Source organism: Aspergillus costaricaensis, assembly GCF_003184835.1.
Source record: "Aspergillus costaricaensis CBS 115574 unplaced genomic scaffold BO79scaffold_61, whole genome shotgun sequence".
NCBI classification, from domain to species: Eukaryota; Fungi; Ascomycota; class Eurotiomycetes; order Eurotiales; family Aspergillaceae; genus Aspergillus; species Aspergillus costaricensis.
In genome coordinates, this window is record NW_020291861.1 from 76,138 (window position 1) to 96,356 (window position 20,219).

Below are 20,219 nucleotides of genomic sequence, written 5' to 3' on the forward strand. Positions count from 1 at the left end.
CAACAGAACCGGAATGGCCAACGAGATTTATGGGTAAGGTAAAATTTGTAAAAAGCAAATGTAGCGGTATTAATGATCGAGACTATGTGAAATCTGGAATCTTCATCCAGAGATCAAGTGTGTGTAGTGCAAAGTTTTTGCAAGATTCGCCGCCTCTATTTGCCGGTTTGCCTTTTTTTTTTGTTCCACCACTTTTTTTTTCTTTGGGAGGGGACTTCGTAACATAAGCGCGGTGGATAATCTTATGTCATCACATTGAGAGGCTCTTCTCACCTCCGCAATCGCCGCCGGCCTGGTCGATCGTATAGGTTGTCATTGGCATTTAGCCCACTCAGTGCCTTTTCTTATTATCTTTTGACGGCCTCAAATATCTCGTCAAGGACTTGAGCAACTACGCCCCCCCGTCTCCGTCTGTTTAACTTCCTGGAGTATTGAGATGTCTCTGAACAGCGTTGTTGAGCATAGCGCAACTGTCTTGAGCCATCTTTCTTCCTGAGATAACGCCTGCATGCTCATATAGTCACTGGCTAGCCTTCTTTTTAAACCCTAGCCATGGCCTCTACTGGTCAATTACCAGATACACAAAGCCTTGTTGCCCTAGTCAAGACATTGACCAACGCGCAGCTCAAGGATATCCTCAGGAACGAAGGGCTTGCTGTCTCAGGAGTGAAAGCTTCATTGCAGCTACGGATCATTGACTGTTAGTTATACCTTGTTTTATAAGGCTTATATTTTCTAGGCCTCGTCCAAAGATAATATTTGCGAAGTCGTTAACTATTATTGAAACACAATAGACATTGAGAGACTCAACCAAGGAGGCCATGTTGAACAGTACGATGACTTGAGGAAATTCATCTATGCCACGGCACGTCGGCCAATGCCTACGTCTCCAACCACGCAAGCAGTCTCCAGCCAACACTATCAACCACATACCGTCAATCAACCTTTGCTCACGCAGCATAGACCATCACCTTTGAGCATACCAATGCCATCGCATGGACACACATCTGGTACCCACTTATATGTTCGTTTGCTCTGCGGCCGGGATGGTTTCTCACTCTCATACAGGTCGTTTAACTTTCAAAGACAGCCCATTCTATACCGTTATAGAGCCGTTGACTTCTGCCTCGGAATGCAAAGGTGGGACACTGGCAGTCTATTCCTATTTCAGTGACGGTTCACATCTAATAATTCTTCCAGTACGGGAACAAACTAGGGACAGCGTGGAACTCAAAGTTATTCTTACACCAACCGTGGCGACTAGGCTACAGGCGGACCCCAATATTCGGGTGATGGTGTATTGTGCTGCAGACACGGGTCTTAATCAGTATACCAAATCCGACATCGCATTTCCGCACCAGGTTGAACTAAAGGCCAACCTGGATGAAGTGAAAGCCAACCTAAGGGGCTTGAAAAATAAGCCCGGTACAACAAGGCCAGCAGATGTAACCCAATATATTCGCAAGAAACCAGGTTACCCGAATAATATTGTCATGACATACGCCCTTACGCAAAAGGCAAGTATAGGACCCCCGTTCGCACCTTCACAGCATGATACTCGCTGGACTTTAACTTGGGGCTCTACCAAAAGAAGCTTAGCTAACAGAGTTTAGCGCTTTTTTGTTCTGGTCAACCTTGTCCAGCGACATCCGGTCGAAGAGCTTGTTGCCGAATTAAAACGGAGGAAGACAATTTCGAAGGAGCAGGTCTTGCGAGAAAGTACGCGCCCGGAACTATCATTGACGGGGTCATTGCTAATGCTCTACAGTGAGGAATAAAGCTGGGGATTCAGATATTGTCGCCACATCCAGTGTTATGTCGCTCAAGTGCCCTTTATCAACACTCCGAATAGAGGTTCCCTGTCGTTCTGTAATTTGCACGCACAATCAATGTTTTGACGCATCTTCGTTTTTGCAACTCCAGGAACAGGCCCCAACCTGGTCGTGTCCTGTCTGTTCTAAAGCGACGAGTTTTGAATCGCTGCAGATTGACCAGTAAGTCAGAATCTCTTGACTCAAAATCTTTGTGCAGTTAGTGACATTTTATTACATAGGTACGTCGATGATATACTTCGTTCAACATCTCTAGATGTCGAACAAGTTATCATAGAGCCAGATGGTCAATGGTCTAGCCCCAACCAGGAAGACTCTGCCAAAGTGGGCGGATTTACTCCGGCGACAGATGATGACGACGAGTTGATTGAAATAAGAGAACCCGGGGTTACGCCAATCAAGCGAGAGTCATTCCCACCTACATCTCTTTACGTACACCAAACACCTACTCAGTCCCGAGAACCCTCAGCAACGTCATCTGCAGTTTATTTGTCGACAAACAAGCGTAATGCTGCCCAGGTGATCGACCTTACAGGAAGTGATGAGGAGGATGACACTCCGGTCAGACCTGTAAAGCGGCCAGCGTTTAATCAGATGAACCGGCCCTCGTCTCAGCAGGATTTTTGCAGCCCGTACAGCGGTGGCTATGTTAACGGAGACATCCAACTACCCAGCCAGCCTAGTTCTGATTTTCTTAGTCACGCCGGTGGTTATGATGCACGCAGTTATTGAAGCATACTTGCATGGTGTTGGGCGCATTCGGTTTCATGGGTATATCCACTACGCGAATTTATTGGGAGCATTGGACAAAGCATAATAGGGAAACAATGTTCTTTCAACTTCGATGGCCAACGAACATTTAGATCCAATCTTCGTTTCACCAAAAACAAAACAAAAAAAAAAGCCATATCTATCGGTCTCACAACGTCACTTACGGGGAACCTACGTAATTAGCGGAGTCCTTATAAAAGTCTCCGTTGCAAATAATCCGCTGTGTTGGACCCTAGTGCTTCATTGTAGAAGGAAAGCACTCGTTATGCCGGCTTATTCATCAGAGTAAGGGGACATGTCGGCATGACTGGAAGGTACTTCGTAAGTAGCTAGGGGCCGCTCCGTCGGAGCTTGCGATATGTCGGCGGTCACCATGCTTGGCTGGCCTACTCCGAGCCGCATAATCTCCGCAAAACAACAGGGTACAACAGTTACCTGCTATCACAAATTCACCGAGTTCACTTCATTCGAGTCATCCAGACCACCTTACAATAATCAGGCTACCCCACAAACGTGGCCACCGTAACACCTTTTACAATGTCGTTGGATGCACCGGCTTCATCCCTCAATGCTTCAGATCCACACGTGCGGCTCCTGGGTGCCTCATGCCTTGATTTCCTCCTGATAGAGCTCGTCCCTATGGCGGAGCGTTTAGCGAAGGAACTTGCTTCAGAAGATAAGCTACCAGATGATGAAGAAATCCGGGAAACTACATTCTTTCGCCTCGAATCTCTAGGTTACAGGGTTGGACAAGGGTTGGCTGAACGGTACGCTTGAAACCCCGCGATTTGAGTTTGAGACGTCTCTTCGGTCGTCCAAGTTATGCAACTATCTGCCGCAAGAGTGCGCATCAGTGAAACAGGATCACCGACAGATTCGCAGGTGTGCTATTGATCGAAGTCCCGCAGCTAACGCGTATCCGTTGTCCACCGGAGCAGATTCTCCCGCGATCGCCCACGATTCGCAGATAACCTGGATGTCATAAAGTTTCTGTGCAAGGACTTGTGGACGATACTATTTAAGAAGCAGGTGGATAACCTGAAAACGAATCACCGGGTAGGCAGAACCAAATGCGCTCTCAAATCCCTTTGAAGTGCCCTGGTTGGTTTTTTTGGGGAGGCTAATATGTGCACTGTCAGGGCGTGTATGTCTTGACTGACAACTCATTTCGACCATTTGCAAGAATGAGTACATCTGTGCGAAGCGAGGCGGTTTCTATGGCTCAAGCGGTACGTTTGTCCCAAAATATACATTTTTCCCCAAGTGTCAGCCGTTTATGATCTAACGACTTGCGGTGTATTATAGTATTTATGGTTTCCATGCGGCGTTATTCGCGGTGCTTTATCAAACCTCGGTATTACAACCACTGTTCAAGCGGAATCTACAGAGCTTCCAGGCGCAACCTTCCAAATCAAAACCGTCAACCCCAAGCCCTGAAGGCGTTCGGACATAGGCGACTTTGAACCTCATTCAGACCGCCAATTGTACGATATGCGTTCGTCATAGGAGGGCTTGGATGACAATCACATGCAGCACTCCAGGGATATCTGCTGGAGCTACAGTTCTCCCCAACGGATTGCTGGGTAATCCTACATTCAAGTGCGGGCATGAAGAATACAAGGTTTTATCATTTAAACAGGTCACTCGTATCTCGAAGTCATAAATCCTGAGTCAGAGCAATCCATCGACCATCGCCCATTCGTCTGCAGAGTCACATATTCAAAGCCTATCTCCCCAGGATAACAATAATTAGCAGGGCTCCTTCCATGTCCGTGAACTTGTGATGCAACCACCGAAAGATATCTCCCCGGTGGTAAAGAGGTGCGATATTGGCATATCACCTATTGATGATAGGGAATCCTGTGACTCAGGGACTGGGGTGGGCGCGTTTACTTTGGTGGAGGGTTCTTGACGAATTCGATACCCTTTTCGATGTTGCCCTTCAAGCCCTCGGTGCAGGTCTCAATGAGCTTCTTTTCCTGCTCGGTCACGCCCTCAAGAACATTGATGGCCTTCTCAGCTCCGTTGGTCTGTTTTTTCTAGTCAGAGTGATGTCCGATATTCAAATATGACGTAATGAATGACTTACGCCAAGTTCTACAAGGGTAGAGAAGAACTCCAGGCCGGTGGCCTTGGAAATCTCTTCACCGCCAGTGACACCAGGCAGATAGACAAAGGTAGGCTCGACGATACCCGACTGGCCTTGAGAAGCCTTGATAACGCTCTGAGCGAATCTTAATATGAGGTTAGCTCTGACACCAAAAGTTTGTAAATGAGGGACTCAAACCTGAAGCCAGCGTAGGCCATAGACAGGGTCGCGGAGCCGGCACCATCCTTGGCCTTGACAACCTCATCTCCACCGAACTGAACGCCTGCATACAGTTCAGTAAACATTTCAATCGCTAAGAGTCTGCGCAGTTCACTTACGGTTGACGAGCGCATCGTACTTGTCTGCGGGGATCTGGAAAGCGGGGGCTGCCTTGCTGAAGAGGGGAACAATAGTCTCTCCCGAGTGGCCACCGACAACTGGGATGCGCACAGCAGATGGGTCCTTGTGGCCTGAGTATTCCTGGACAAAGGTCTCCGCGCGGACAACATCCAGAGTGGTAACACCAAAGAGACGCTTAGGGTCAAAGACGCCAGCGGCCTTGAGGACCTCTGCGGCGATGGGAACAGTAGAATTGACAGGGTTGGAGATGATCAAAACAAACGCCTTGGGGCAGTACTCGGCGATGCCCTTGACCAGATCGCGCACAATACCAGCGTTGATCTTGAACAGATCATCACGAGTCATTCCAGGCTTGCCTATTAACAGCAACTTTGTCAGTCAGAAGCACCTCGGAACATGAGAGGTGGTTCACTCACGGGGAATTCCAGCAGGGATGACAACAATGTCAGCACCGGTCAAGGCGTGCTTCAATCCATCATCCTTAGGCAGGAATCCGGAAATTTTCTATCGACAATGTCAGAAATAAAGCCAGATTGTTTTGTGGAGATAGGGAGCGGGTTGTGACACGGCCACACATACAGCAACAGAGGAGATGTGAGAAAGGTCGGCAGCGACACCGGGGGTGTTCACAACATCGTAGAGCGCGAGGTCGTCAACCAGGGGGCTTGTCTTAAGCAGGAGAGACAGAGGCTAATCAATCAGAAGCACATGGGCAGTCAGTAAAAGTTAAAGAAGGTAACAGGCCTGCATCGCGGGCTGCAGTTCTGGTAGGGGCAAATGAGGGGCACGTACCTGGCCAATGCCACCAGATGCTCCAAGAACAGCTGTCGAAATGGATTTAGTCCGGGGTCGTTCTCGTTTTAAAAAGCGGGGTCAAAATGCAGGCGCCGTGAAGACCACTCACCCGCTTTAACCATTGTGAATTTTTGAGAACTTCTCTTGTGGTAACTGTGACAAATCTATACACAAAGGTGAAGAGGAGCACGCAAGATTAGTGTGGGTATCAAACAAAAGGGAGAGAGAGAGATGTTCAAGGGTGAAAGAGGAGAAGAAGTTTGGGAAGGAACTAGTAGGGAGGAGGGGGGAACACCCAGATGATAAAAAAAAAAGAAAAATAAACGAATGAACAGGGGGAGGGAGGGGAAGAGGGGGTGGAATTGAAAAGGGAGGGGTTTAGTTTGAGGAGGGGGCGGGGTGGTGTTGCTGCAGCTGCTGGTGGTGGTGGTACGGTCACGGTGAACAGGTCGGGGCAAGTGGCAGCACAGGGATTAGGAAGGATCGGGGGATCACTGGCTCAATCCTGGGCTCATATCATACTTACTAATAGTATTTTCTTCCGAAGAGGAAAGAGAGAGAGAGAGAGATGATAATGATCAAGAAACAATGAATAGATAGATAAGCAATATGTTGATGGGCAAATTAATTTTCAATTCGCATCGACAGAGGGAGAAGCTCCAGGACCATTATATACTACGGAAACCGGACGGAGGATCACATGTGGGGTTAACAAATGAAGCTGTCTTGCTAACTAGACCACTGGACCACTGGACCACTGGGCTATGTCTCCAGTGACCGAGATCCAGCCCATCCGCGGGTGTCCCCCAAAGGGTGCCCGGGCCCCTCCCCAATAGCATTGTTCCCCAAACATCCAGTCGCCTTTAGTAGTAAGTATAACTCGGCAACTCACCCGACATAGTTACATACACCCCAGCGGGCATCAAGTCGAGTGGATTTTGTTATACATTTCTACGGAACCCATCCCCTTATTATGCTCCATCCAGTACATGATATACTTCACCATCAAGCATGTAGTTCCCGCAAAGCTGACTTGTGCTTAATCAAGGCCAAAGCACCTCATTACTACCATTACAAACCTTCCCCGGGCCCATGTGGAACAAAAGTCATCAGGCACACGTTCCAAATCTTTCCTCCGTAGTCCCGGACATTCTATCTTTGCCTTGAGAGCCGGATTGTTGCTTCCGGTTCACGGTTGCTTAGTCACTTCTGGAGTCGTTCAGATTCATCCCTCGGATGTAGTCCTCCCCCATAACACGCCGCCCCAGATTCCGGCAATTCTCGTCGACTCCTTCGTTCCAGAGTCCACATGCGAAGGAATATACCGGTTTGACCGGGGATTCCATCAAGGTTTCGGGAAAAGGCGGATATCAAAGTTGTCTCACGGTAACTTTGCGGTTAGATACGTGCTTACGACATCGGTTCTACATTCTACTTCGGCCCGACAGGCGGCAATAAACAGCCTACCAAAATATGGCCAGGGGACATCACAGGCAGTTGCAAGCGGAAGGCTGATTGTTTTCCCGTCAGTCCGATTGTTACCACTTGTGTTCAAAATTGAAGATGGCAATTCTTCCATTTCCCCATTCATTTTGTTGTTGTTGAATTTCCCAAGATTTTTTTTGGTTTCCATTCTGAATGGCCTGGCCGGAGAACAATGCCCCCCTGGTAGCAGTATTGCTAAATTACATAGATGTTACCGCCCTTGGCCAGCACGGCGCTTTTCTGGTCGATCATTCCGACCAGCTCTCATGACATCATGCCTCCTGGCCCTTCCCGGAAAAGAGATAGTTGGCATTTACTCCGACTTCTCCTCGGCCTTTCTGGCCTTAGCACCACGGGGCTTCTGGGCGGGAGTCTCCTTCTTGGCCTTCTGGGAGCGACGGACGGCGCTGACACGGGCGACGGCGTCCTCACGGACATCAGCACGGTAACCGTTCTTGGCAGTCTTGTCGGCAACACCCTTGTAGATCCTATGCGAGAGCAGTATCAGCAAACTGTCGCGCCTCCCTTACGGACATCATAGCACGCCAACTGCTCATATCAACTTACTTGCGGGTGGAGGCGTTAGGGCCGTAGGTCACGGTAACGACGTTCTTGGCAGGCTGCTGGGGGTTGCTGGGCTTCTTGGTGATGACAGCAACACCGCCGTTCTCGGTGGCCTGGACACCAACCGCCTGTTTATTGCAGCGTTAAACATCCACTCCCGAACGGAAAAAAATCCTCATGACATGAAGCGCGGGTAAAGTACCTTGGTGTTGGCATAGCCGGCGTACTAAACAGGTGATTCGACATTAGCACGAAAACATAACCCAGACCTTATGTCCAGGGTCCGTACCTTGAAAGAGTGCTTGTTCTGCAGGTTCAGGGGGTCACGGGAGAACTGAGAACCACCGCCGCTGTTACGCTTGACCAGATAAGCATTCTGGGTGCCTGTTGAGGTAGTCGTAACATTAGCCGGAGAAGACGAGGCGCGAAACGGCTCCTAGGGTTTCCATTGGGATAAAATATGCGTAGGAAGGAGCTAGTGACGTACGGGTGAGCTGCCAGATGAGGTCGCTGGAAACGTTGGCGGCCATTGTGAATGTCTCTTTCGAAGCTTGGGTGGGGGATGAGGACAGTTCCAAATCGTCGCAAGTCCGTTCGGTATATACCAGCTACGACTTAATATCTAGCCCTTAGAAGGTTTCAGTTGTGTGTGCCAGCGCCAAGAATTCCAACGCTGAGAGCCTCGCTAAGCGGGCCGCTTTAGGAATAGACCCATTTTCAAGGCGGTTCGTTAGATGCCCGTGAGTGCTGCCTGAGAACGGGGGCCGCCGCCTGTCGTTCCAGCCGCGTCCGCGCCCTTGACCCACTTACACCTTCCGCGCTCTTCCATATGCGTACACTTACGTATGACCCGACTGTCTATCATTGTTGTCTAAATGCCTCCTAAGTAGCAGGCTCTGGCAAGACGCCGGCCAGACTCGAATACTGTATATCGCTTACCCCTGTGAATGGTCTTATTCCTGTCGCTTTAGGGGAATTGAAGCCCGAATCCCCGCCGCGCTACGCTTTCATCTACCTATCTAGCCTAATCCCCGCTGCGGTTTAGCAGCGCCTGGTAACCCTCATTGACCATGGCTTACTACCTTCTCTACTTCCTCACCATATCGGTTGTTGTGTGTGGCACAGGTATGCAAAGCTTCCAGCTCCTCAATCTTGCAAGTCATCCAAGCCTTCCTTCCTGACCTGCCTTTAGCGCTCTACCTCACCCGGTCCCGATGGCTACATCTACTGCCCGTTCCCGACTACATTTACGATCGCCTCCCCTCGACGTTTGCTGGCGATGTGGAAGCTGGTCTGGTCTCATCCGAGTTCGATATCTCCGCCAATGTTGCCGAGGGTGACACCAGGGCGGGCTTGGATGATCAGGCCAAACGCGAAATCTTACGGATCATGAAACGGCGAAGAGTGGATTTCAACGAAGGTCGCCGGATCTACATGGAGCAGCGCTTTTCCAAGAACAATATCGGTCCCGATGGCCGACCTAGGGACCCAAAGTTCGTGTCGTTCTCTTGATGACATTTGCATCACAGTCGCTTGGTTTCACTTTGCCCTCGTTCTTCTTCCTGTTTTCCTTCGACATATGCTTCTCACCGGCAGACTCTCCTCTACTTATACCCTTCCCTTTACTGAATGATTTCAAGACTCCTTTGCAGCGTGTAGAGTATGTTTACTATTGCCGTCGAAATTTAGTGTTGGCCTCCCTGCTTGAAGATTGACTTGATATCTTGTGTCAACTCTAATTTATGACTTCGTGGATCACTGCTGGCAACTAACTCTCAGTTACCATACATGGGCATCTGAAATGCTGTAGTGTTTCAATTTGTGTATTCATTGCTACCACTCAGCATAAATGAGATATCGAGAACTGTGGACATCAGGTTTGATTATTCAGACACATTCCTCCTTCTTGAACGTTAATGCTGATTGGCATTTCAATCTTGCCATGTGTAACAAGCGGATATGTCAATTTTATCCCGTGAGTTGAGGCATCTTGAGCCGTTCATTATCGGGCGCGGTTTGTATTCTTCCGTAGGGCATTAACAGCTACTCGGTTGTGGGTCGTTACATCAAGTCGAGTATTTATCATCCGACGATCCAAGTAATGGTTGACAATGATGGAATTGTTCGTTTTAAGTACCACCTCGTCTTCGGTTCAAGCCAAGGTAGTTGACCTAGGATGCTCAGCGCCCGCGCCCATAGCCAGGTTGCTGGAATCCCGGGGGCAACGGAGGTGGAGGACCAGGAGTTCCTGCCGGTGAACCGAACCCTGGGGGAGCGAAGCCTGGCGGAGGTGCTGCTTGAGGGAAGGGAGGTTGTTGACCAGCACCATTGAATCCCGGTGGGAGGAAAGACTGCGGCCCCCCATATCCGGCCTGAGAAGGCGGCGGCCGTGCTGGTAAACCGGGGGGTGGGTTCGCCAGAGAAGCAGGAGGTGGAACAGGTCGGCTTGCTTGTGGAGGAGGTACGTTTTGGAACGGTACATTCGGAGGAGCCATGCCTCTGCCCATATTAAGGTCCGGTGGATTAGTACTCATTGGCCGAGAGCTGTCACCATTGGCCATCGCAGCAGGCACCATAGGTGTCCCTGGGTTGGAGAACTGAGGAGGTAGCGGCTGGGTCGGCGGGCGCACGTTATGTTTGCGAGCCTGTGCTGCCAGCATTCGTTCTGCTTCATCACCGTGGCGTTCACCTTTCCCATCCTTCTTATAGGCGTATTGCACGGAGACCTGCTTGTTCATAAGATATTGGCCGTTCATGTTGGTTATGGCCGCGTCTGAAGACTCGAAGTCGGCGAAAGACACAAATCCATAGCCCTTTGACAGATTGTTATCATCTCGCGCAATCTATGTAGCAGCAATTGTTAGTAAATTACTCGAAAGCCACGGTGCCGCATGGCACTCCTATAGCAGGGACGAAGAGATCCTACCTTGGGAATATTGACCAAGTTTCCAAAGCGGCTGAACGTATCATAAAGAACTTGTTCCGTAACCATGGGATCAAGATTGCCGACGAATAGCTCTGCTCCAATCTCCACCGATTTTTGCTTGTCGGCCGATGCTTTGTTGACGCGGATGGGCTTTCCATACAAGCGGATTCCATTCATGATTCGCGACGCGTATTCAGCATCTTCCTCGCTGATGAATTCCACGAATCCGTAGCCTTGATGCGACTGTGTGACTCGATCTTTCGGTAGGTGAACGTTAACGATGCGCCCGGCCTGCAGCATCAGCTCCCATACCAGGCTATCTGTGACCCGTTCATCGAGGTTTCCGATGTAGACGGTGGCCTCTTTGTCTTGCTCCCTATTCCACCAATTGTAAGTACCGGCATTATGAGAATGTGTATCCAGATGGAGTGAAGAGAAGCACTTACCAATGCCTTGCGCCGGACATTGCGCCTAGGTATTACTCTTGAAGAGCCCCCTCGACTGGATGAAAGCGAATGAACAGGAACAGAAAGATGGGGTAGGCGTTTGAATCAGTTAGAAGGAGACTATAAATTGATAAGAAAGAATTGGGTAGTCAGGATATGTTGAGAGGTCAAATGAAGGTACTGGGAGAACAAGGGCTGGAAGGATGATCGCTGGAGACTCGGACTCCAGGTTATCGGCGGAGCTTTTACTGATCCAACTTTAGCCCCGGAAAACTTTGAGCTTCACCTCCCCCGTCTTTCCCGTCACTCCGTCACTCCGTCAACCATTCCGCCTTTCCCAATCTCAAGTTTACGGACATCAACAGCAGGGAAATTCTCGTGTTTATTATCACAGCTTTCGTGCAATTTTAAGCCGGCAATATGGTCCAGTTCTCCGAGGAAACCAAGGTTAGTCTGCGGTGCTCTGTTGCACGTCCTACATAACTAGTCACGCTTGATCTCGGTATGCTAACGGATATGCCTTTCATCTAGGAGCGTATCTCCAAGGTCATTGACGTCTCCAGAGTTGCCATTCACTAGTTCGTCGCATCTTGATCCTTTCGACCAATGTGTCCTGACCAAAGCTGACGGTTATGTTTGCATAAGTGGATACCTGCCGTTGATTGTCTATCTCGGTACGTGTGATGGAATAATTATTCTATGGACCTGTCCGGGGCCTTTATGATGGAAGTTTCGTTGCTAACGATTATGGAATAGGTTACACTTACAGTGAACCCAAGCCTTCTCTGTTCAAGTATGAGCGACTGCGCCCTACCGACGCTCCCCGACGATTCCAACCCACTAACGCTACATATAGGCTGTTCTCGCCTCTCGCCTAGAGGAATGAGTTGCTTCAGAATACGGAAACGATGAATGTCCATCCACCAGACACATGCAACGCCTGAAGTCTCACTCTGCAATTAGACAGACAAAAAAGACTGCCTGTCGGGATACTAGCAGATTCTGAGAAACCTCTTCCACCTCAACCCCTCGGGTCGATGTTGACAACTTGAAGTCTACATCGATGCACATGTACTTTTAAACTACGATCAGTTTTCATGCTTTGTATTGGTTAACGCGAATGTTTTAATTTCATATACAGGTCCAGGGCAGGACCGAGGATACATGCAAAGGGTTTTCGGAACACTACATTTATAAAGACTTGCGTAAGCTCAACTGATGCACTCTGAAGCAGACTCCAGATCCAAAGACTAGGATATATATGATCTTGTTTCTTGTAGTGATAGTCGTAGGAAATGTCTTCTTCAGAAGTATCCGGTTGTTTCCCTCGGACATTTGGGGCGCTTCGGCCCGCCAAGCGCAATGTCCAGCTCAAATCTTTGGCCAAAAGAATTCCGGACCGAATCCGGACTTCTTCAATCCTCCCGACACTCCCGGCTAGAATCTCAAACCCCTGCAAGCGGCACATTCCAGGAGGACTTGAAGGGTTAATGACTGGCAAGGATGGCTTGTCCTCGTCCTTTGTGGAGACCGTAGCGGGATTCACGGCCGGAATCGCTTCGACGCTCTGCCTGCATCCGCTAGATCTGCTCAAGACTCGGCTTCAAGGTTAGTGGTTCATCTCTCCGGGAAAAAAGACAAGACGTGGAGCGCGAATCAATCACGAATGTCAAATCAGTATTGAAGCTATGGCTGACGTAGTATCAATCTGCTATATCTTCTAGTCGACCGATTATCCTCTTCGCGTGTCGGCGGTTCAGTCCCAGTAATCCGCGAGATCTTCCAGAATGAGGGCGGCATCAAAGCCTTCTACAGAGGTCTGACACCCAACATAGTTGGGAATTCCACAAGTTGGGCGCTGTACTTCTTGTGCTACGGCAACATCAAGGATGTAATGCGCACCTGGCGCAGTGGTTCTGAAGACCAGGCCCTCACCTCGGCCGACTACTTCCTAGCCTCAGGATCTGCAGGTACGCTCCAGAAGCAAAAAGGAAACAGACCTGCGATGTTTTTTTACCCCCAGGAAAGCACCGATCAGGCAGTTCTGAAACGGCAGATGAGGCTAATTTGCGGAATTATGATTCTCACAGGGATGTTGACGTCCGCGCTAACCAATCCGATCTGGGTGATAAAAACCCGCATGCTATCAACAGGATCCCAGAGCCCCGGAGCATACGCGTCGTTTACAACGGGAGCGAAGGAGATTCTTCGCTCGGAGGGTATTGCGGGCTTCTATCGGGGCCTGGTTCCAGCTCTGTTTGGAGTCAGCCATGGCGCACTTCAATTCATGGCGTACGAGCAATTGAAATTGTATCGCTCCCGCATGGCTCCTCCGGCCGGAACAACTGGCCTTCAACGAGATGCTGGTTCGAGTCATGTGTCGTCGCTGTCATCGGACGCGGCCCGGTCGGGGATACGGGAGCTGGGGAATGTAGACTTATTCGTGATCTCCAGCTTGTCGAAACTGTTCGCCGGGTGTGTTACCTATCCGTATCAGGTGTTGCGGTCTCGCTTGCAGACATACGATGCTCACCTCGTGTATTCGGGCGTCAGGGATGCCGTTGCTCAGATTTGGGCCAGAGAAGGTATCACTGGCTTCTACAAGGGCCTTGGCCCCAATTTGCTGCGCGTGCTGCCCAGTACGTGGGTCACTTTCCTGGTGTATGAAAATACCAGAGCGTACCTACCAGGGTTATTATCCAACCTTTGATAGAGAGGAATTTGTTGCCTTATCCGCGCGGAAAGCGGAGGCAACTACGTCTACCTATCGGACATATGTCACAGCTGCTCAGATCTCGCATCCGCCGGCTCGTGTGCAGGTTGTACCTTGTACCTTATATGATCTTTGTATATATATATGCGTTAAGGCTCCTGTCGCCTGCAATCAATAATGTCTATTTGCCAGAAATTGGCATGTATTATATTTGGAGTTGTAGGGGTTGTAATATAATCATATATATCAACATGTTGAGAACCAGAACGTACTAAACGGGCTTTACCCGCCACAGGTATATATGTCCAGAAAAGAAAGAAAAGAAAAGGGGAAACCACGCTGATGTACATAAGAAGAGTCTTCAGGCCGAACGAAACGTCTGGGAAAGCCATATACCAGGCGAACATCATATTCAACATGATATGCGGGTTATATGAGGCAAAACGAAATAAACACGAACGAGACTGGTATCGTAGTAACAAATGAGGGCAATGTAAATGATGCGACAAGATTCTAAAAACGTGGAGAAAGCCGGTATGGTATGTCAATGAGCCTGCCTCTCAATATAATAAGGTTCTGCGTCGTCATCATCGCTGCTAGAACCCCCGTTATACATAGATGTATCTTCATAGCTTGCTCGGCGCATCTTGTCATCATTGCTGCTGAGAGGCTGGATCCTTCTGCGGGAGTCGGAGCCCGGATCAGACCGTGAAGTAGGCGAGATCCTGCGATCTTTCCCGCGCCCCTTGATTCCTTTGTTGCTGTTCTTGTACAATGTAGCAAAGTATTCCCAGAGCTTCCTGTCTTGTGGGCTCATGTGATCTCCCTCTGTCACTTGTGAGAATTTTAAAGTAAGATTTCGTAGGGTTGTGGCATGGAACTTGTTCTGGTGTGACTGTTATACTAGTCAGCTACTATTGAAGGTGTTTCAGGGTTGAAGATTATTGGTCTCCGCACCTTGAGGTTTCCAAGCTGGGTAAATTGCTTTCCGCAGTCATCCAGGAGACAAGTGAATGGTTTGGCATGTTGATGTGTGATCTTATGAGCACGAACGTTGCCTCGTTGAGCGAATCGTTTCTGACATATATCACAGGAAAATGGCTTTTCCCCAGTATGGCGTCGTTGATGAGTCTAATTACCAATTGTTTCCGTTAGAAAATCTGCAATATATTCGATGGTGTTGAAGCTCCCTTTATAGGAAACTATCTTGGGGAACATCCCATGACTTACCTTCAGATTACCCAACTGAGAGAAGCGCTGTCCACATGAGGGCTCTCTGCACACCTTTTCGTAAAATATTAGTGTCATATTTTAAAGATTCTCGATTCTCATGCCACCTACAAAGGGCTTGTCCCCCGTGTGAGCCCGCATATGAATATCCAGGTGCGTCTTCTGCGCGAAGCTCTTGCCGCACTGTGGTAAAGTGCATGCATACTTGCGCTTTTTGCCTGATCTCGATGGAGCCTCTTCGACCACAACAGTGCACCTTGGGGTCGTCACTGGCATCGTATAACTCTGAGGGTATCCGGTGCTTCCCCCGTGTGTCAACTGTTGCAGTGGTGGCAGAGACTGCACTCCTGGTGACTGAGCACTGGCTTTGGCCTGAATTGCCTTCATCAAGATATCTACTTCCGTGGAGAACTCAACCTCGTTGGAGCTGGAGCTCTTCCCCTGTGCACCTCCTTCGTTACTCGAGGACTGGGCTCCGGGAGGTTGTTGTGAGCCCCCGTTGTGCTCGATCTTCATTAAAGGATCCCTGGCTACCCGGTTAACGGCATTTTTGGCCGGCCGAATATCGGGAATTTGCTGGATGGATGGTGGCTCAGAGGATAGACGGACCGGCTGGGGGTTGATCGGTTGCTGGCCGGCGACGAAATAATGCTGGTAGCCCGGATGATGGTGGTGGTGATGATGGTGGTGGTTGAGTGTGTGTCCGAAGCTATACGCAGGGGACGAAGATTGGTGGAATGGAAGTGTATAGCCACCAGTCGGATTGGTATAGAAGGGAAAGTTGTGGCCGACATTCGAGCCCATCATTCGACGAGGCGCAACCGCCCCAACGGCATGACCGGGAAATTCGTATGACACTGGTTCTGCAGTTTCCATCTCGACAAAATGGCGATAATAGGGTTGCTGGACTTTGCGTTCTCTCCACCACAGGGCCTCAAGGCGCCTTTATCTCCTGCTGAGCTGATTGCAAGCGGTTGGAGAGCAGGATGAGCGAGGAAACAGAGACAGCAAGATGGACCGATGAGAAGAACAGGATACTGCCTGCTATCACGTCTCAGTAACCCATCTACAATATTTGAAGCTATCCTCGCGGGGTAAGTCGTATTGAGTTGGAAGACTTGTCACTCACCCACTTTCTTCGAAAGACAGAGCCTCGACTGCTTGTTGATAATGACACAAAACAAGGGAAGGTTATGATGAAGTGAAGAAGCAAACAGGTCGGGAACAAGCAAATAAAATATATAGGGTATCAAGTCAAGATCAAGATCAAGATCTCAAAAAGCAAACATCAGCATCAGCAATGGAATTTGAGTTCCCCACAAGCTGAGCGTGTCCCTGAAGGAAGAACCGACCAGAGTGGCTCCAGATGTATATAAGCTCTTGAGTAGGGCAAGAAAGAAGAGTGGAGAGAGGGACAATGGATTGTAGCCGGCAGTCGCAACGAGGTGGGCTATGACATTGATTTTGACAATGGGGGATCACCAATAAGCAAATATATGGCTTGATTCTTCAGCCTGTCTTCTTGGGTAAGGTTTATTCGGCTTTTTCATTAATTTCCCTTTTTTTTTTTTTCTGTCCCCCTTGTCTTTTCCTCTCTCTGTGTGTATTTCCCTTATTTTGTTCGGGCCGTCTTGGTTCCTTTCTAATTAATTGCTCTTTAGTTTATTTGTTGAATCGGGAGAAGAGAAAAGAAATATGAAATAAGAAAGAAGAAGAGTAGGGAAGAAAACAACACGAATAACAAAAATAATAAATATACTAATTTGCATTGGTTAGTTTCCTTGGACCCTCCGGAAAGATTGAGGTCGGTGATCTAGAACTAAACTACTACTAGATATACATCGCTAGCAATTCATCCACCCTCCCTTTTTCGGTGTCCCAGAGCAGTGGAAGCAGCGGGGTGGCCAGTGACAGGGATCTGGCCTGCTAGTTTAGTTGGTGCTAAGCAAGCTGAAGGCTTGTACGCACCAGAATAGGAAAAGTAACAGGCAGCTGAGGTATGGGGGTGGTTTCTTTTCTTGAATTGGGGGGGTGGGTGTGGATAGGCATGTATGACTATGTATCATTGTTATGAATGTATGGAGTTGTATTTAAACAATTACGTATTGGATGTATGGATGTACGACAGCACTTGTCATGGATGTATTGGATCTCAATACGAAGCCTCTCGGGGAAAAAAAAAGGGGGAGGCAAATGATGAATGGCTGAATGAATGACAGGCTAATGACGATACCATTTGGATATGAGAAATACATCGGAGTTAGAATAATAGTCTTCGGGAATTATTCTCTCTCTCTCTCTCTCTCTTTTGCAAAATGCTCATGGTAAGACCGCTCCCATCAGTAGTATGTCTAGTTTCCAAAACAAAACCTCCATCCAGTCACCAAAATTTAGGTGCAAGCCGCAAAGGTCACAATAGGTTATTTTCCACTCGTCTCGTCATGCATTTTGTGATTGATTGACGGAGCTGAATGCAATTATTCTGAATCGCGGTTGCCCCATCCATGTACACTGCAGTCCCGAACACCCAAGCCACCAGAGAAGGCTGACACATCTTACTTGAATCCCACGAAGTTCCATCTGGTCCCTTTTCTTCTAAGCGGAGAATGGGGCGATAAATTACTAGTTCCGTCGACAATCATACTCCGCCTCTTCCCATAATACGAGGAGGTCCATAAAAAAAAGATACTCATTTTTATTTTATTTTAATTTAATATTTTTTTCCCGCGAGAGCACCGATTTAGATGGGGATCCATGGATGCTCTCCCGGGGGGATCGGGGTCCACTCGGTTTTTGGGGTGGCCCTTACAGTCCAATCGCGGAAGGCTTAAACACCTTCCGATCGGGCTGACAGTCACGCACCACATGGATGGTACGAAGAAAATACCTACTGTGTACTAGGTATTGATCGCCCGTAGTAATCAGGACTAATGCACTTTGTGCTGCCGACTCAGTCTACCTAAGGTATGATGAAACCCTTCATATATCTATTATTCTATACACGCATAATAGAAACGAGTGGCGCCTCCTTACTACTATTCAGCTCCCCTGTCACAGTACGCATATAACTAGTCTACCGGGGTAAACTCCCATATTTACACACTACTAAGACATCAGATTCAACTGGTATGATTGAGAGTTTCGGTATCCCTAATTAGTAGTAATCAGCATCAGAGCGGATAAGCATGACGAGGCAACCATAAGTAGAGCTGGCAATGCCGCCACCATCTTCTAGATAGGAGAGAAGAACGGGCAGAAGCCCAGGCTACCATAATCATAGAATGCGAACTCGTAATCGACATCCCACAAACCACGAGTAGTCATATCATCTGACCCAGGAGGTTGGGCCAAGGGCATTGACCTCGACTAATTCAAAGAGCGAGTGGAGTAGGCGCTTTTCTTCTGACACCTGTTAGATAGAGCTGATGTAGTACCTGACTAGTATTCCCCATGTCCGAACTCGTTGATCAGCTACTAGATGTCGTCTCTGGCAGATTATGGTAGGAAAGGGAGGGGAGAGAATAGTGCCGTACATCGCTCTTACTCGGGGAACTAATGCTGCTCGACACAGCTCCATTACCATTCTCGTATCATTTCTGGTTGTCAGCCAGCTACTTACTAGCTGCTAGTGAAACAACCAGGATACCCTCGTCATCCACGCAGGCACCTGAGCTGTTGGGATTCATTTCAGCAAATAGGAGGCGGTTTCATACCGGACAACCTTGCCGGTCGAAGGATCTTCATCGTCACCTGGATGGATGTAGATCTTTACGACTGGACCTCGTTGCCCATGGGGGTTCGCCCATGGATCCGTGAGCAGAGAGAGCCACTAACCGGCCCTAAGGCTCCCTCAAAACTTATTCCCGGCATCCAAGCTTAATAGAGCAAAGGATTTGGGGTTGCCTATGTACGAACTACATGATCCCAGTACCCTGCATCAAAACCAAGGGGTGCTTAAGGGGATGATAGTACGGCTGTCGGTCGTTTGGTTATACGCGCCGTGGGATTTCCGCGGCTGTGAGGCATGGAAAAACCCATCCCACTGATATCGCTATTCGGTTGCAGGAGCGGGCGGTAATTTTTATTCTGGATGCTGGTTCGCTGCCGGGGCGCCCGAGAACTCCGATGACGGGCTTAGGTAGGAGAGAGAGTAAGTAGGTACTAGTAAGTATGTACTATTATTATGTATCGGAGGAACTGGCTGAGCTGAATCGTCCTCCATTGACAGTAGAATGTGGCACACACACATCTACCTGCCTTAGCGGCAAGTAAATAACAACTAGTTGTACCTTATGCCATTGATCTTACCTACTTGATCACATTGTCTTCAATAAACCTTTCCGTTAATAAGGTGTGAGATTCAATGTGATGGTGGAAATGAATGAAGTTATTCGACTTTTTACTACATTGGTCTTTAAAAAGACAAGACAAAAGCATTGAAATAAGAAAAAAGAAAAAAAAAATAGTAATCTAAATTTCAAAAGGGCTATATCTGCGGGAAGGGAGACGTGACATGATAATACCTCAGTACTTCTGGTCAGGCGAGGGAAAGCATGACAGGGTTCGCCCGGCAGAGCTACACAACGGACCGCTCGCGGGCGATCAATAGTGTAGCAATCGCCAGCCGCTCATTTGCTGTCAAGCTCCCCACTGTCGCCCTCCTCTCCTTGGCGTGGATGTGCCTCACTCTTGCAACAGCCGCGTCTGGCGACTTGGAAATCCCAACACATCCCCCGCTCGTCCTACCGTGCTGATAGATTGGCCCGGTAACCTAGTATTACTGGTTGTTAGTTGGTCAGGATGAAGGCTAAGAACCTTACAAGAATTCCAACTGATGGGTATTATCCGGAGTAAAATATCATCGGGAACGTAAAAGATCTCAATGGTTGATGGGCTCAAAACACATCTTGGCCAGTCCAGCAGGACCTCTTCCTGTCTTATCAAAAAGGTAGACACCAATGAGGTCCAGTTGTCTTTCCCCCCATCCATGACCCACCCCACTCTGACT

The 20,219-nt window shown here is 48.7% G+C and overlaps 8 protein-coding genes across 8 annotated transcripts; 4 read left to right on the top strand and 4 right to left on the bottom strand.

Annotated features, from left to right (window-relative positions):
* Positions 1–351: 351 nt before the first annotated feature.
* On the top strand, positions 352–4,040 carry BO79DRAFT_241361 (uncharacterized protein; the record flags this gene model as incomplete). The annotated part of the gene is made up of 10 exons (XM_025685111.1): positions 352–700; positions 795–1,010; positions 1,201–1,517; positions 1,614–1,719; positions 1,769–1,994; positions 2,054–2,541; positions 3,103–3,370; positions 3,539–3,659; positions 3,743–3,832; positions 3,909–4,040. Exons 1-10 carry the CDS (start codon positions 553–555, stop codon positions 4,038–4,040), a joined length of 2,112 nt encoding a protein of 703 aa, XP_025534026.1. The 5' UTR covers positions 352–552.
* Positions 4,027–6,011, bottom strand: BO79DRAFT_212069 (malate dehydrogenase). Its single transcript, XM_025683134.1, has 8 exons — positions 5,957–6,011; positions 5,845–5,876; positions 5,632–5,742; positions 5,469–5,556; positions 5,031–5,408; positions 4,891–4,975; positions 4,693–4,837; positions 4,027–4,633 (listed from the first exon to the last, which is right to left on the bottom strand). The coding sequence occupies exons 1-8, from the start codon at positions 5,967–5,969 to the stop codon at positions 4,493–4,495; spliced, it is 993 nt and encodes a 330-aa protein (XP_025534027.1). The 5' UTR covers positions 5,970–6,011; the 3' UTR covers positions 4,027–4,492.
* A 1,414-nt stretch (positions 6,012–7,425) lies between these two features.
* Positions 7,426–8,523, bottom strand: BO79DRAFT_212071 (60S ribosomal protein L28). Its single transcript, XM_025683135.1, has 5 exons — positions 8,384–8,523; positions 8,186–8,280; positions 8,099–8,122; positions 7,900–8,024; positions 7,426–7,820 (listed from the first exon to the last, which is right to left on the bottom strand). Exons 1-5 carry the CDS (start codon positions 8,424–8,426, stop codon positions 7,646–7,648), a joined length of 462 nt encoding a protein of 153 aa, XP_025534028.1. The 5' UTR covers positions 8,427–8,523; the 3' UTR covers positions 7,426–7,645.
* A 204-nt stretch (positions 8,524–8,727) lies between these two features.
* BO79DRAFT_241364 (DUF2015 domain-containing protein) lies at positions 8,728–9,763 on the top strand. Its single transcript, XM_025685112.1, has 2 exons — positions 8,728–9,021; positions 9,089–9,763. The coding sequence occupies exons 1-2, from the start codon at positions 8,967–8,969 to the stop codon at positions 9,406–9,408; spliced, it is 375 nt and encodes a 124-aa protein (XP_025534029.1). The 5' UTR covers positions 8,728–8,966; the 3' UTR covers positions 9,409–9,763.
* An 80-nt stretch (positions 9,764–9,843) lies between these two features.
* On the bottom strand, positions 9,844–11,478 carry BO79DRAFT_72807 (U2 snRNP complex subunit HSH49). The gene is made up of 3 exons (XM_025689662.1): positions 11,269–11,478; positions 10,823–11,198; positions 9,844–10,739 (listed from the first exon to the last, which is right to left on the bottom strand). The coding sequence occupies exons 1-3, from the start codon at positions 11,286–11,288 to the stop codon at positions 10,077–10,079; spliced, it is 1,059 nt and encodes a 352-aa protein (XP_025534030.1). The 5' UTR covers positions 11,289–11,478; the 3' UTR covers positions 9,844–10,076.
* Positions 11,479–11,561: 83 nt separating this feature from the next.
* Positions 11,562–12,440, top strand: BO79DRAFT_212073 (mitochondrial import receptor subunit TOM7). The gene is made up of 5 exons (XM_025683136.1): positions 11,562–11,715; positions 11,800–11,846; positions 11,914–11,942; positions 12,025–12,061; positions 12,125–12,440. Exons 1-5 carry the CDS (start codon positions 11,689–11,691, stop codon positions 12,144–12,146), a joined length of 162 nt encoding a protein of 53 aa, XP_025534031.1. The 5' UTR covers positions 11,562–11,688; the 3' UTR covers positions 12,147–12,440.
* A 123-nt stretch (positions 12,441–12,563) lies between these two features.
* On the top strand, positions 12,564–14,067 carry BO79DRAFT_241365 (putative mitochondrial folate carrier protein Flx1; the record flags this gene model as incomplete). The annotated part of the gene is made up of 4 exons (XM_025685113.1): positions 12,564–12,578; positions 12,639–12,876; positions 12,993–13,238; positions 13,359–14,067. 4 exons carry the CDS (start codon positions 12,564–12,566, stop codon positions 13,976–13,978), a joined length of 1,119 nt encoding a protein of 372 aa, XP_025534032.1. The 3' UTR covers positions 13,979–14,067.
* Positions 14,068–14,525: 458 nt separating this feature from the next.
* On the bottom strand, positions 14,526–16,087 carry BO79DRAFT_205278 (C2H2 transcription factor; the record flags this gene model as incomplete). Its single annotated transcript, XM_025681840.1, has 4 exons — positions 14,526–14,876; positions 14,939–15,112; positions 15,212–15,265; positions 15,323–16,087. 4 exons carry the CDS (start codon positions 16,085–16,087, stop codon positions 14,526–14,528), a joined length of 1,344 nt encoding a protein of 447 aa, XP_025534033.1.
* Positions 16,088–20,219: the final 4,132 nt, after the last annotated feature.

What these genes read in the sequence shown, in the direction of transcription:
- BO79DRAFT_212069 (XM_025683134.1), bottom strand. An exon ending in CATCCCTGCTGGAATTCCCC is followed by an intron (nt 5,409 to 5,468) that starts GTGAGTGAACCA and finishes TGCTGTTAATAG; the next exon opens with GCAAGCCTGGAATGACTCGT. An exon ending in GTACGATGCGCTCGTCAACC is followed by an intron (nt 4,976 to 5,030) that starts GTAAGTGAACTG and finishes AACTGTATGCAG; the next exon opens with GCGTTCAGTTCGGTGGAGAT.
- BO79DRAFT_212071 (XM_025683135.1), bottom strand. Translation starts at nt 8,426, where the DNA reads ATGGCCGCCAACGTTTCCAGCGACCTCATCTGGCAGCTCACCC. An exon ending in AGAACAAGCACTCTTTCAAG is followed by an intron (nt 8,123 to 8,185) that starts GTACGGACCCTG and finishes TCACCTGTTTAG; the next exon opens with TACGCCGGCTATGCCAACAC. An exon ending in CCGGCTATGCCAACACCAAG is followed by an intron (nt 8,025 to 8,098) that starts GTACTTTACCCG and finishes TGCAATAAACAG; the next exon opens with GCGGTTGGTGTCCAGGCCAC.
- BO79DRAFT_241364 (XM_025685112.1), top strand. Translation starts at nt 8,967, where the DNA reads ATGGCTTACTACCTTCTCTACTTCCTCACCATATCGGTTGTTGTGTGT. An exon ending in GGTTGTTGTGTGTGGCACAG is followed by an intron (nt 9,022 to 9,088) that starts GTATGCAAAGCT and finishes ACCTGCCTTTAG; the next exon opens with CGCTCTACCTCACCCGGTCC.
- BO79DRAFT_72807 (XM_025689662.1), bottom strand. Translation starts at nt 11,288, where the DNA reads ATGTCCGGCGCAAGGCATTG. An exon ending in ATGTCCGGCGCAAGGCATTG is followed by an intron (nt 11,199 to 11,268) that starts GTAAGTGCTTCT and finishes TTGGTGGAATAG; the next exon opens with GGAGCAAGACAAAGAGGCCA. An exon ending in ACTTGGTCAATATTCCCAAG is followed by an intron (nt 10,740 to 10,822) that starts GTAGGATCTCTT and finishes GCTGCTACATAG; the next exon opens with ATTGCGCGAGATGATAACAA.
- BO79DRAFT_212073 (XM_025683136.1), top strand. Translation starts at nt 11,689, where the DNA reads ATGGTCCAGTTCTCCGAGGAAACCAAG. An exon ending in AGTTCTCCGAGGAAACCAAG is followed by an intron (nt 11,716 to 11,799) that starts GTTAGTCTGCGG and finishes CCTTTCATCTAG; the next exon opens with GAGCGTATCTCCAAGGTCAT. An exon ending in CCCAAGCCTTCTCTGTTCAA is followed by an intron (nt 12,062 to 12,124) that starts GTATGAGCGACT and finishes CGCTACATATAG; the next exon opens with GCTGTTCTCGCCTCTCGCCT.